Below are 15,564 nucleotides of genomic sequence, written 5' to 3' on the forward strand. Positions count from 1 at the left end.
TTGTTAAATATATCAAATTGAATGCTGGTAACTAAATCAACAAGAAATTGTTCATCTGTATTTCATGCATTGATTCAGATTTTCAAATTATATAACAGTCCGCTTGGGCGACTTTATCGTCATTTACCGTTATCGAGGTAAATCTGCTCAATTTATCGTGATACGTATTTAAGGCCATATCGCCCACGCCTAATATATATGTTTATGAAATGCAAATAAGGTTGCTTAAAAGTTGGTGGGGATCTACATCCTGGATTTAAATGCTTAATCCGCTTGCCATAACCATCTAAACCAGGGGTGTCAAACCGGTCCTAAAAGGGTGGTGGGTGCTGATTATTCCAACCAAACAAGATGAATATCTTTTCATCAATCTGGTGTCTTACAAGTATAATCAGTTGGTTGCAGTCAGGTGCCGCTTGTTTTAGCAGAAACCTTATTAGTTAAATACTGTGCTGGATCTGTTGGAACAAAGACCAAGACCCACAGCGGCTCTTTGTGGAATCGGTTTGACCCCTCTGTTCTACACCTAAAACTAGTGATCAGTCACAGAGCAAGGAGAAACCATTTCACAATAATACGCTCATTGAATGGCAACTGAACCCAAAACACCGGCACAGAAATCAGGAACGTGATCCAAAACACTAACTGTTTGTGAAACAACTTTATTGACGCAAGGCAATATATATACAGTGGTACCTCTACTTACGAAATGAATTGGTTCTGGAAATAGTTTCTTAACTTGAAAATTCTGTAAGTAGAGACGCGTTTTCCATCTAAATGCCCTAATCTGTTTCAAGCCCCCCAAAATTAAGACATAAATCTTTTATATTGCATAAAAATGCATCAAAACACGTAACAAATACATGTTACAATTACATTATTACACAATCAACATAAAATCTGAGTTGTGCATAATGTAAAAAAACAAGAATAGAGTAAATAATCGAAGTTAATATGCTCATGTAAAGCTGTCGGAACACGAGGAGGCGAATGAAAAGGACGCTGGGATACACACATACACATACAGTAGAGGTCCCTCTCAGCCAATTGGATGCCAGGAATGCTAGGCAATAGCCAATGGAAGAGCAACTACAGTATAAGTGCGTTACGTTCAGTTAACAATGGGAGCTGCGAGTATCAGCCATACTGTATTTTTGCATTTCTTATCCAGCAATTTCTTTCTTAACAAGAGGCAATATTTTCCCATTGAGGCGTGTCTTAACCTGAAAATGCTGTATGAAGATACGTTCTTAAGTAGAGGTACCACTGTACTGTACTATTGATTATGAATCAGAAATACAGAAGGATATAATTTGTTTACGCTTACTCGCAACATCTAGCAGGGGTGAAAAGAACAAGGAAATTTAAATCATTCCTGCCAGCCTTCAGTTGAACTTGTCTTTGAAATGTAATCACACTTATTTTATTCCACAGTGTCCTTGCCACAGAAAGGGGAGTGATGTTTAAAGCCTGAGAAAACATTCTCATTTGTCACTGCAAAGGATTTCTTAATCAACTGCTTTTGTTCAGTAGAGTGGGGACTCTGGTGGCAATGGGGTTTCCACTAGATAGAATGTGGTTAACTAATTTTTGAGAGATAATAAAATCAAGGCATGCTTTGGATGTGTTTCCTGGCAAGTGTTCGAGCGATGTTCAGCTGCTTCAACCAAGGCTTCTCTGTGAAGGCACTGTATGAAAGAAAAACATCCATTAGTAAATAAAATAAATTATAATTTATTTATATTTCAAAGACTTGTTGATTTGCTGTAGGACTGGCTGATCCAATTGGATCAATCTTTATGGTCACATATTGTGTGGTAAAAAGAAATTTAGATTTAGACTACATAAAACTATATTATTCTCAAACACGCACACGCAGCGATCTAATTCCGGATTTAGGTTGAAAAAGTACGAAAGCTGCACCGCATACAAACAGGAAGGATTGTCTCAGGAGTGATTTGTTCGAGGATTCAAGGTAATTATGATATCTTTGTACCATGCCTGCATTTTGAAATGTTGTGAAAAAAAAATCAATGAGAAAAATTAGCCGCTATGAAATTGGGTGTAATATTTACTAAATATTTACGTAAAATAAATGCTAACTGCATGGTTTTTTTGCTTTTAACCAAGAATCGAGACTGTTTTACCTCCATATCTATAAAGTATTCAGGGATTTAAGCATTTATTCACAAGAATTTTCAATGGAAAAAGCTATTTGTTTTTTATAAGGAGGCCGCAGCACATTCGACATATTTATGTAACTGCCCAGTTCTTTGCTCTTCAAACAAAGAATCGAGACTGTTTTACGTCCATACCTATAAAGAATTCGGGGCTTTAAGCATTTATTCACAAGAATTTTCAACGGAAAAAGCTCTTTGTCTGTGTTTCTACTCGGTCAGCTTTGACGGAGATAGGCCCCCTATTAATCGGCCCCGCACCTCGTGTCCTGTCAATATCATTATGAAGTCTATGAGAAACCAATAATGCCCAACCAGTGTTCCATAAGAGATCATCAAGTTTGCCAAGGAAAATCATCCAATTGTTCATTTCCACTGGAAATGATTTATTTGTATTATTAGTTTCACTATCTCTGCCAGCTACTATATCCATAATGACACACAAAACAGTTAAGTGGCTTACTAGCGAATAGTACGTTACCACATTTGGTGCAATGGCGTGAGATTTTGTCCTTGTTAAAATAGGTACCTCGACTCAACACCAAATGTGAAACACTGGAATAAGATATAAAATAGGAAGAATAGAAACCTAGAGACTGTCAAGAAGTATATTGCATTTTCTCTGGCTGTTCGGCCTCCGGGGTGCATAGGCGTGTTGAAGACGGTTGGTGATGTGCCAACAAATGCTTGCCATGGAATGTGTTTTCTGGTCAGAGGTGGGAGTGAATATTGGCAGCTAGATAGGCCACTGTCTTCTTCATTGGTGTCACCCAAACCACTGTGTTTTGGCTTCCTCGTTAGCTCTTTATTAAAGCCAGCAGGTTTCACGGGCAGCTTGCTTTGAAGATGTGGCAACACCCTGTTGTTGGAAAAAACTAAGTTTCTGTTTCTTCGTTCGGCTTCTGCTCTCTTTGGTTTGGAGGACATGTTTGGCTGAGTGAAGCCATCTACCAACAGCACTTTGCCGTTAAAGCAATACTGGTAGCAAGTTGAGGCCATTCTTCGCTTCACTGAGAGTAGCCAACGCCTCATCTGAAGGTAGATTCGCATTGGCAGGGAACCATTTACCAGGGACACCACCGAACATAGCTTTTCTGCTAGATAGTACACACACTCTCTGTGTCTATGTCGAATAGCAATTTTCAAAGGGTCCAGTCCATCCGCATCCCAACATGCTAAAGTCATAGCATTCTTGGTGACAAATAGCTTGAGGATGAGGAGCTGATTGTTCTCTGCAGCTACATGGATGGGGCATCTTCTCGTGTTTTTGTGGGCAGTCTGGTGGCACCACTGGCGGCATGGATGGACCCCGACTGGCTCATAAGCGTGTGCACCTCTACGCAATAACCAATCTGCTAGCTCCAAGTGGCCAAAAAATGCCGCAATGTAGAGTGCTACCCGCAGTTGAAACCTGAAAAAATTATTAGCGAGAGTTAATGTGAACTTACAGTAGGATACTGTATATGATGAAGGGCCTGTGACATGCATGATGTTGGTCTGACCTCATAACAAGTCTCTCCTCTGATAAATGATTCTGGACTGTTGCTCTGTGACCAAGGAGGCAACCTTGGAGGTATTCCACCCAGCCATCCCATGTATCCAAACGAAGTTTTGCACCTGTGATAGAAACAACGCACAAATCCATTTTATCATTTTTTGTAGTTCACTGGTTTTTTGGATCACACAAAAATTGCATTGTTCTATGTGGAACTTTAACGTACTAGAATAGTCATTAAAGACTCATTATAGTATAGTGTGTCAACTGTCTAGCTCAACTTTTCACAATGTCTCAGTGATGAGCAATTAATAATGCTAAATAATAAATCAAAGAAATAGTGAACAAATACTGGGTGAGACTCGACAGTTATTTATTATTATTTGCACTTTTTTGAGAGAGAAATGTATTATCTTCTTGTTGTAGTTTTTTTTCCCAAGAAAATGGTGAGCATTACCCATTGCGATGGCATAGTCTTGTAGGGTGTTGCAATCGTATAGTTGAACTCCAGCAGATGTAGTTAGTCTAAAGGCACAGACGGGGAGTCCACTCTGTGCAGAAACTGCCGTTTTTAATTGGGCCACTGACATATTTTGACATATTTCAGAGGGATCCATAACTGGTAAGGTTTCTCCTGTCACAACATTGAAGACGTACACCAAAGGTCTCTGATAAATCTGGAGGGCAAAAAAAGGACAAAGAACAAAAGAATTGATGAAAGATTTCTGTTTCATTTATAATTTTTTCTTTCCTTCAATAGTTTAAGGAAAAACAGTACTGTAACTGCAATAATTATATCGCCTTCATTACTAAAATAAAATATTGATTTTAAACATATACTGTGATTTTCGGATAATAAACGCATACTTTTAAAAACGTAATGCTTCATAGTCATTTGTGGCTGATTTACAGATTTTTACAGACTAATGAGCTACATGTCTTGGTGTAAATAACCAATAATAAAATTTGGATATCTGCTGCTTATAGTCTAGTCAAGTGCAGTTCATATGTAAACAAATATGGTTTTCTTGTCAAATTTGGTCGGTCCGGCTTATAGTCAGGTGCAGGTTATATACTAGTGTGTGTATATACACCCCTGCATAGGGATGGGAATTGATAGGATTTTTACGATTCCGATTCCATTATCGATATTGCTTAACGATTCGATTCTTTATCGATTCTCTTATCGATTCTAATTTGGGGGAAAAGAAGAACAAACGTTTTGATTGGCATCGAGTTTGTTTAATCAGAAGTCACAACCTTACAATGTTTAACATTTTACTGAAACATTTTTCTAATAGAAATAAAAAATATTGGTATATATTGGCATATACTGTAGGTCGTTGGTCTGCCGTTAGCAATATGTGTTAAACTTGCAGGGGTCCCCAAACTTTTTCCAGTAAGGGCCGCATAACTTTTCCCTTCTCTGATGAGGGGCCAGGGTCAGTTTGTAACAGAAAAAAGGTGACGATTGCAGGAGTGCCTAAATGTAAAAAAAATATTGTTTTTCAGAAAGCCACAATCAAATAACCCTTTCTGGATATTTCACGGAACAAAAGTAAATAAAATAATAATAATAATATAATATAATAATAATTATTAATAATAACACTATTAATCAAATAGATAATAACCAAATAACCCTCTCTGAGTTCTTCATAGAAAAAGGCCAGAAAATAAATAACACTATTGTATAAAAATATATATATATTCAGAATGCTCTCTGGTATTGTTCAGGGGGCCGGACCAAATGTCGGGGCGGGCCGTAGTTTGGGGACCCCTGTTAAAGTGTATTATTTACCAGTACAGTGGTACCTCTACATACGATCGCTTCGACACACGAACTTTTCGACATCCGACGCAAAATTTGACTCGCCATTTGTTTCTACATCCGACGACATGCTCGAAATACGACGACAATGGCAGCACCGCAGACGAATGCACGGCGGATTTTCTTGTGTGACAAATCAACACAGGTTTCAGAAAAGGTTGGTACAGGTGGTGAAACAAGGAAAAAGTTGATGCTTACCTTCGAAATGAAGATGCAAATGACAGAAAAATATGAGCGTGGGGTGGGCATCCGTGAAATGGCTCAACAATACATCTCCACGGTCCTCCTCCGACCATCGTTCGCCAGTCTTTATAAATTAAGCTGACAATTCTTATTGTCTCCAAAGAAATCGCCAGCTTTCATCATTTCTTTCACAACTTATTCAACACAAAACGCATGCTGTCTGCTGTTCTCAAGAGAACATTCAAAGTGAAAGTGAAACTCAACTCACCGGTCCGTCTCTGGCACGTGAGCCCCGCGGTGCGTTCAGGTACACAAATAAACGTCCGCCTTATTAGAACCCGATTCGTTACACTATTACAGGAATTATTATTATTCTTTTTATTACATTATTCCAATTTTGATTTATAATTTATTTGTTTTGCTACGTGTAATTGCCATTTGTAATAGCACCAGCAGTATTTTTTAAGGATTTAGTGCAGGTTTTTGGACTGTGGAACGAATTAATGGAATTATAATGTATTCCTATGGGAAAATCCTGCTCGACATACGACCATTTCGACTTACAAACAAGGTCCTGGAACGGATTAACTTCGTATGTAGAGGTACCACTGTATATTGAAATGCATGCCTTTTAGTTTTTATGGTGCTTTCACGCTCAAGTGGGGGCGCCCTTGCGCGTCCTCACGCGAAGAAGAACGCTCGCACGTGAAGAAGAGCGCGCTTACACGCGAAGAAGAAGAAATGCCGCATCCAAGCGAGTGAGCGAGTTAGTGAGAGAGGGAAGCACTGCTACGACCCTACGTTCTTTGTTAATGCTTGTAAAATATCTACAGAGGCAACGCCTATATGTATCATCTTTTGCATTGTTGTTGTGTGTTTCCACTCGCGATCGGACACTTAAATCCAGTTATGTAGTGGTTTGAACGATGTGCTAATGCTAGCGAACGCATGCTAACTGTGTTGTTATTACTGAATTAGTAGCTAATCATCGCTGATTTACGTTGGTGCAAACCTGTTTGTTATTGGGGACAAAATTGATTTGTTTCATTTCTATTTTTAATTTCACTCTTCAAGTGATGGTTGAATAAAGTCAGCAAATTATACCAACGTCCTCTGTATCGTAATTTCGGAGTTTAGCTCGCTGTATAGCTGTCTCGGTGAGGACAGTGCAGTCTATTCCCTCCCGATGCAGTTATCTCCACCTTCCCTCCCGATGCAGTTATCTCCACCTTGCAATGATTGCAAGTCGTTTTGTTGTAATTTTTCCTCGTGAAGTGAAGACACACTTTCGAGCGTTTGAACCTACGTGCTGTCATTGTTACATTTACGGCTGCAATGCTCGTTCTTCGTGCTAAACCATCGTAACCTTTCATTTTCACCCTCTTTCCTGGTGAAGTGTAGCCAAACTTTGGAGCGGGTGGTTCTTGGCGCCATGCTAGTTTGATGCGTTTGGACAACAAGACAGTCACAACGCAATATGCGTCTTCAGGACTCGTTAAAGGGATCAATAAGGCTTTTTCATTGTGATGTCGAGGCCTTGAAACACTAGGAACCGGTTCCGAATTGGAATCGGATTTCGATTCCCATCCCTACCCCTGCACACACATGTGTAAACCAGTACAGAATCTGAGGACGTGGAGAAGGCATCTAAGAAATTTAAGTGTACAAACCATTATCTTGTATGATGTCATGGAACATATTAGCTCTGTTAATGGCACTATTATAAAAGAATACGACAGATTTCGGACAGGAAATGTTTGACATATATGTAGATCCAGGACTGAAATTGACTGCAACAAGAAATGGCTTCAAAGTATGATTGGTTATACTGATTCCTGTTGATTATGGATTGCTAGTACTGGTAGCTATATTATTTTTTTGTTATGAATGTTTAAATTATGCTTAAAACATTCCCTGTACTGTGAGCTAGACCTCAAAAGGTATACGCTAGAGTCTGAACTGAAAAGGTCATGGCATTCTTTGTGTCCAAAAAACAAATTCATAATCAATTTGAAAACCTTCAAATCCATATCCAACTTTTGAGTAAAAAATTTTAGTCATAAAAGAACAAATACGTATGATTAAAATTCGGTTAACAAATTGAGGAACTTTTAAAGTACTTTAATGGTACAAAAAAAGTTAGGTCTTAAATCTTTCATGTCATAAATTGGTTGAGAGTGGAAAAGATACAGCTCATCTTCCTTTAATTGTGTCAATGACTGTAAACTGATTGTGTTTACAGCACACAGCTCTCAAACCTCAGCCAAAAAGTGTGAATACCTTAATGTTGGCTTTTATGGTGCTGCCCCTCCTAACCCCTACGTCACACAGAGCCCAACAATCTTGGAGCGCTGCACCGCCATAGTTCAGTTCCAGGTATTGGTTGCCATTGGTTAGTTGTACAAGAAAAGACTCCTACAGAATATATCAAGAAAATACTGGGTCAACCAAACGGACTTCCGTGTAAAATATTTGTGATATTTCATAATGGCTTAAATATAAAACACAATGCTTTTCAATTTTTCTGTTTAAAACATGAAGTGAAGTGAGTAGAACATCTGTCCTAAAAAGACACTTACCTTCACCATCTGTTTAAAGGACCCCACTGTCTGACCTGCAGAGATGTCAAAAGACTCCCATGAGTCCTCGAAGCAGACGAAGATCCTCATAGCCAGAATAGACGTCTGTGTGCCTGACTTTCGTGCTCCCATGTGTCTCACTGATGAGACCAATATAAGGGGGCTTCAGGGTGGAGTCAATGAAAGGTGGGCTTAAGAGAAAAGCTTAATGCTTTAAACTACCAGCAAAATGAAATTTTACTATTCGACTCATGTACAAAAAAACAACATATTTTTCAAGCAGTGCAAGATCAGTTATTATTGAGCTCAATATAACACTACATGGGCTTGTAAGTTAAAAGAACACTGCTTCAAATTTAGGTTATCTGTGTGTGTTTCGATTAGTCTTATTTACGAAAACCACAAGAGCGCGTGTATGCACACGTTTCAAAGTTCAGGTACAGATCTCATTTTTAAAGTGCTCATGGGAATGTTAATGAGCATTCACGTATTTTTTATGGTTCAAGGATTATATCATATGACAGCACATCTTATACTGTAAACACCTGATTAGGAGTAACTCTGACCCTGAAATCCTGTAACATTAATCCTGAATTCCAGAATTCTGACTTCGAGAAAATGGACATAAAATGCAAGATAATACAGTGCAAAATTTTAAATGATACTTTCTTCAAGTACTCTTAAAGGTGCACAATGTAGGATTGATGACCAAAACTGGTACTGCAACTTGATCAAAATATTGACTATCACAAAATGCCCTCACCCTTCGGGTTCCCAAAATACCACTTCACATTGGAGAACCTGCAGGAAAATAACTCTTAGTGGCAAGTGACGAATCCTCTGCAGAAAATATATCTTGTTTTCAGTGTTGGGCACGTTACTTTAAAAAAGTAATTAGTTATAGTTACTCACTACTTCTTCCAAAAAGTAACTGAGTTAGTAACTGAATTACTCTATAGTAAAAGTAACTAGTTACCAGGGAAAGTAACAATTTCCATTACTTTAAAAACAAGTTGTTGTATGTCAAAGAATTTTCTGAGCAGTATTCGAGTCAGTTGAATAGAGAAAAACAGACAGGTAGCTGTGTTATAGAACCTTGTAATATTTATTGCACTTCACCAGCAACAGATTTATCCTACACTTGAAGTCCAACAAAAATAAACAGTAAGATTTTTCGCCACTAGCTTTGTGGTAGCGTGTGTAGTTGTTAGGTGCTTCAGCAGATTTGAATTGCTTACCACAGATGTCGACAAAAGCTTTGCCCCGGGACATAAATTACACTTTACATGCACGTTCTTTCCTTTAATTTCGACCAACTTGAAATAGTGTTTATATCTCTACCTCTTAAAAGACAAATTTTCCTCTGAATGCTCTTCCATCATATCCCTCTGCATCTGTTTTGCGTGTGTGTGTTTGCCGCACGCGCTGTTCCGATTTGTGTGTGAAAACACCGGCTCTGATTGGCTTACCATGACAAAAGACTAACTCTCAGCCAATCACAATCACTTCCATCGCATCTATCCAGGGGGTGCATTCAGGTAGCCTTGTCGCCCTACTCCTCCTGTCACCCTCAAAGCGTCTGCCGTCCTCAAGATGGAAGAGGCATTCTTGCTGGCTGACAGTGGGGGATGGGAACGAGGCTAGCTTTCCGGTGTAGCAAACACAGAAACGTTAGCAAGCTTTGGAAAGCATTGTCTAATTGAATGAGCAGGGACAAACGGACTGGAGTCTTAAGAAGTACGTGCGCTATTCTCGAACCTGAACGCACCCCAAGTCTTGGACGACAAATAAACAGAGCAGAGTAGACTCGCTACTGCTGGTAGTTTCTTCAATTTATTAAGAGTAAGTAACGCACCGCTTTTGACCGTCAGTAACGGTAACGGCTTTGTAACGGTGGAAAAAAGAATTGGTTAGATTAACCCGTTACTGAAAAAATAATGCCGTTATGTAACAGCGTTATTTATAATGGCGTTATTCCCAACACTGCTTATTTTTAATTTTCATGTAAGATGTTTTGAATGTATGGTAATAATGCCAACATCTGGTAATGACGATTGAAAGAGCTGTGATATGAGGTTCAAGTTAGTTTATGTCACCATGACCGAAGTGAGGGAGGGATACTTTTCTCAATGTATAAACACACTGTAAAATGCATTGACAGCATCCAGAAAGACAATTTAAATGCTCCATCCATTTTAATTTCCATTAACGACTAAATATATGCACAAGTAAAGACTTTATCTTTGCCCCGGTTGATAGAGCTACGTGCTATATAACATAGTATCGGCAGAACCACGCCAAATAAATGCATATTCTTTTTAAAAAATGTTTTTTTAAACCTGTCCTGTTCAGCTGCCTGACACGGAGAATGGAAATCTGAGTGTCTGATTGGTCTGTACAGTTTTAATGTATCACATGGGAGTATGACATTCTCCCATTGTGATCATTCAACGTGCCTCGTTTATCGTTTTTAGGAGAACGCAGCGAACAGGAAGGGGTTATGGGTGGGACAAAAGAAAAAAAAGGAGAGAGCGACAGAAGAAGCAAAAACAACAAAAAGAAATACTGTACATTGAATGCCTGCACTATGCCTGAACTACACTGAAAAAAATTACTCCGGTAGGTTGTAAAATTTACTAAAAAACAATGTGCATTTTCAGCAAGAACACATCATGTTTCCAAGGTGAGCATGATTAAATCATGCAGTCCATACATAAACATGAACAATGAATGAGTAGCTAGATTAGATCATGTTGATGCAACATAATGTTAACGTGCCTTTCCAGCCAATTGCAACATTCTCGTCATTTCTCGCAAGATTTAAAAGTAGGGTTGCTAACTCCCTGAAAAAATAAGTGACACCTCATAGATGGGGCTTTGCAAGGCACAGGCCCAGCTAGTAAAATTCCTCAACTTTATTTTTATTTCTTTACTTCATAATCTTATTATCCTCGTTTTTTCGGCGCACTGGAGACTCCAAACCGTTTGACCGACCGGCACCATTCAAATATAAAAATGACCGGAATTCCATTCATTTTTAATGGCAAGCATTTTCCCTTCATTTTCAATGACAGGAAAACATAGGTGGTTGTGATTTTGGACCACTTACCATTACAGTGACCATTGACACTGAACTGGTGCCTAAGTCAATACCACTGACAGCTATGTGAAACCATGCCATTGACTATTATGAATGTCGCTACTATTGATGCCAATGTACTAGATTCCATTTAGGCATATATAAATTGATGCCATTGACGGCTATTTACATTAAAATTAGGGCTGTCAAATGATTAAAATTTAAAATTTTAATTGAGTTAATCACAGCTTATAAATTAATTAATCGTAATTAATCGCAATTCAAACCATTTCTAAAACATGCCATATTTTTCTGTAAATTATTGTTGGAATGGAAAGATAAGACAAGACGGATATATGCATTCAACATACTGCACATAAGTACTGTATTTGTTTATTATAGCAATAATCCACAAGATGGCATTCACATTATTAACATTCTTTCTGTGAAAGGGATCCACGGATAGATTCTTACAGGATAAATGTGAGTTTATATACTGTGACTAAATATTGCCATGTAGTCTATTTGTTGAGCTTTCAGTAAATGATACTGTAGTGAATTAAATGTTCTGCCCAAATGCATGATGGGAAGTGGGACAACCATGACTGTGTGTGGTGGCTGCAAAGGCTATATCTTCTCTGCGTTGTGTACAATGCAGGGTGTTAGATCAACTCCTGTCATTCTTCCCCACGTCGCTCGCTTCAATAGTTATAATTGTTGTGGAAAAGATGTCAAAGCTATTGGCAATTAAAAGCACGGTCCAAATGAATGCCTGTATCCACTCCACTCACTTGTCACTGCCTCTTAGCTCTGGATATACGTAAAACGGCGTCATAGTAGTCTGTTTGCGGCAATGCGTGAGTGAGTCGTTCCATGCATGCGTTAATTATTTTTTAACGTGATTAATTAAGAAAATGAATTACCGCCCATTAACACGATAAATTTGACAGCCCTAGTTGTGCCTTATGTTGGCTAAACATGTGTGCTTTATGTTAAAAGAACATAATCACTAAATACTGAAGGAAAGCAATTTAATCAGGTGCAAATTATGTATTTCTTTAATGTCGGTTCAACATGTTTTTTGGGGTGAACATGAGTGCCTTATGTTGGCTCAACAAGAGTGCGTTATGTTCGCTCAACATGAGGGCCTAACGTTGGCTAGACATGTGTGCTTTATGTTAAAAGGACACAATTGCTAAATGCTGAAGGAAAGCAATAGTATCAGGTGCAAATTCTTTCCATAATTTTTTTATGTCAGTTCAACACCCCATTTTTTTGAGTGTATATGAATATGTTGGTGCTATCGTTAGCTAGTTGTATTTTCAGTTGACACCATGTGGGGGGCGGGGATCGGGTCAGAAAGATAAGTGATTGGGAGGGGTGGAGTGTACACAAATGAATGCATATTCTTGTTTTGCTTCTCTTGGTTTCTTGAGTCCCTTAGGATTTGAAACGTTTTTTTTATTTTATTTATTTTTCTTGCTTGAGTAGTAAATATGATTCCGACTGTTTGTCAGTGTTGGTGCAGCCCTAGTTTACGGGGGCGTACAGAGTTGCGGCAACCCGGACGAAGACTGGAAACTGGTCTTGTGATTGACTGATGATGAACACGAAAGAAAAACAAGAACAAATTTGCGACGTGTAAATCGTCTTTTAAAATACGAACTATTGAGATCCATTTTAGAAGTATTTCCAAAAAACATGTTCCTTTAATGTCTATTTAAAAATGATGTCCATTTCATGAAAAATTGAAGTGCAAATCCTACACTGTGCACCTTTAAGGCTGATTGATCAATCACAACATTGCTGTTTTTGTTCAAATCTGATGTGGAGGTCTATAATGAAAAAGTACTGTACCTACATCTTTTTTCCCCCCATTTCTTGGAAAAGCACTCCAGAAAAACAACCATCTGACGTCAACTGCATTTCCAGTCACACTAAAGAGAAAGAAAAGAACTCTTTACTGCTTTCACTTTGTATTGAGGCAGTGCCAAACATGTTTGAGTGTTCTTTGATAGAGTTTAACAGCTGTTGAATAAAGTTTTACAGGAAAACTTGTCATTTGCATGTGCCATTTGAAAGGTTTTTGTTGGGTCATTGCTGTGCTAAAAGATGGAGATCCAAGTTTAACTCTAAAAGATACATAGCGTTTGTCAAAACTGCACAGGATGATAGCTTGACATGCTCCATCATCTTTTTCTTTAGTAATTGTCTGCATTAGGGTTGCAGGTGAGCTAGAGTCCATCAGAGCTGCTGACTGGCGGGAGGTTGGAGCGGTGGTGGAACAAATGTGAACAGTGACCACCCGAGTGGACCGTTCAACGGGCGTGGGGTGTGCTAGTGGACAATCATTCGCAGGCCCCTGCACACTTTAACAGGCCCTTCAAGACAATGGTCTGATGTCTGCATGTGTGGGGGGAGCAAGTGGATTTTTTTTCCCCTGCAGCCAGCAGAGATCTTTTAACTCTTTAAGCACTATATTACAGCTCCGTGCTTCACCTTACCTTTCTGTGTGACCCATCCCTCGCTCAACCACGCACACTTTATGCCCACCAGCACCCCCTTAAATTCTGCCCCCGGTGGGAGCATTTTTGTTCGCTGATTGCAGCACAAACATGGACAAACAACCATTCATACTAACATTCTTAAGTACTGAAATTAACATCTTCTGTGAGCTGAAATGTAGAATATTATGAGTTTTCCAACTGAAATAAGGTAAACTGAGATTTTCTGATTTCTGAACTACAGAACCAATAGTATATGTTGTATGTAAAAATGCAATACAACACAGCAAACATCTATTAAACGGATATTATCTCGGGAAGCTCATAATTAATGTTATGACAAACATATATATATATGTATATATATATGACAAAACGTAAATAATTTAAACGACAGAATACTCAACCAAGATACTGGGTATAAAATGTATTCATGTTTGTATATTGCTACAATGTTTTCGTCTTTAAACCATGGGCATTGCCAGACACTTCATTTCATTTCACTTAGGCATGTACCCCAGGGTTGATCTGCAGTGCCTCAGTATAAATTTCACCAGGGGGAAAAGAAAACAAAAAAAACTTTTTAAAAATCTACATAGCATAATCTACAGAATGCACCTATTTAGTATGGTCATATTACTTTATTCATTCATTTGCCATGCTGCTAATTCTCAAAAGGGTTGCGGAATATTACTTTATTCACTCCATATATGGCATCTGCACATGGCTCCTTAATATGGTAACTCATGAACGTAACTTTGGCTATAATAGGAATATGAGTTGAATCTGCTGAAACTTCCACGAAGCACCTTCGGGAGATATGCTGCGCTCATGTATATCGGGAGAGCTGAGTTCCCAGGTTGGAAAATCATAATGTGGGATAAAACATGGTTGCCACGAAGAAGAGTAGCCTATTTTAATCCTCCAACGATACATCACAAGTTGAGTGACTGGCGCGTTTTATGGACACCATGTAATAGATTGAATTTTTTGATTACTCCAACAACACGTGAATGTAGTATCAATATTATGGTGAGTGTGCTAATGTCATACAGTCGATAGGGCAAATTACATCTTCCCACCTGTGTTACAGGTTAGTGCCAGATAAACTGCCCATCTTTGTTGTAATGTTGTTCGTTTTTACCTCTGGGTTGATATTTGTTTGATCGCCTATTTCCATATTTTGTGAATTTAATTCTGTAATAAGATCTATTATTATTATTTTTTAATTTTCTGTTCGATTTAGACAGCATTACTTTTGCAAACGGATATCAGAAAGTTATTTGCTCACAGCAAGGATAAATCAGCCAGGAGGAATGAGATAGGTAAGCTATGTAACCCACCTAAGCAACATAAAGCACTTTTAGGTCACTAAAGGGGTTTAATCAAAGATCCAGAAACAATGTACTGTATAGTGATCCCACGCTACTTCACGCTTCAAACTTCGTGCCCTCAGTCAATCGCGGATTTTTTTTCAATTAAATAAAAAAAAAAAAGGATGAGCCGTCTCAGGTCGATCACGTAGTCTCACTCTCCGTCCTGCTGCTCTTTGTTGGTCAGGCAGTGCACTGGAGTTGCTTATTAAAGTTAAAGATGATTGAAAGACGTTTATAATGCTTCATCTTGCCACAGATGCCTAGAAGCCGAAGCTTCAAAGTGCTGCATGCATCAATCATCGTTTAACTTGTTAAACAGTTGCTGTGGCAACTCATTGTG

The 15,564-nt window shown here is 38.6% G+C and overlaps 1 protein-coding gene across 4 annotated transcripts; it reads right to left on the reverse strand.

Annotated features, from left to right (window-relative positions):
* Positions 1–727: 727 nt before the first annotated feature.
* On the reverse strand, positions 728–8,355 carry LOC130919255 (protein ANKUB1-like). Of its 4 annotated transcripts, none has more exons than XM_057841808.1 (5): positions 8,266–8,355; positions 7,967–8,101; positions 4,130–4,349; positions 3,680–3,794; positions 728–1,688 (listed from the first exon to the last, which is right to left on the reverse strand). In XM_057841808.1, exons 1-5 carry the CDS (start codon positions 8,353–8,355, stop codon positions 1,607–1,609), a joined length of 642 nt encoding a protein of 213 aa, XP_057697791.1. In that variant the 3' UTR covers positions 728–1,606. The 4 variants fall into 4 exon arrangements, with proteins under 4 accessions (XP_057697791.1, XP_057697790.1, XP_057697787.1 ...); XM_057841807.1 differs by having other exon boundaries at positions 3,626–3,794; XM_057841804.1 differs by lacking the exon at positions 728–1,688 and adding an exon at positions 2,592–3,588.
* Positions 8,356–15,564: the final 7,209 nt, after the last annotated feature.

The sequence above is a fragment of the Corythoichthys intestinalis genome, chromosome 7 (genome assembly GCF_030265065.1).
Source record: "Corythoichthys intestinalis isolate RoL2023-P3 chromosome 7, ASM3026506v1, whole genome shotgun sequence".
Lineage (NCBI taxonomy): Eukaryota > Metazoa > Chordata > Actinopteri > Syngnathiformes > Syngnathidae > Corythoichthys > Corythoichthys intestinalis.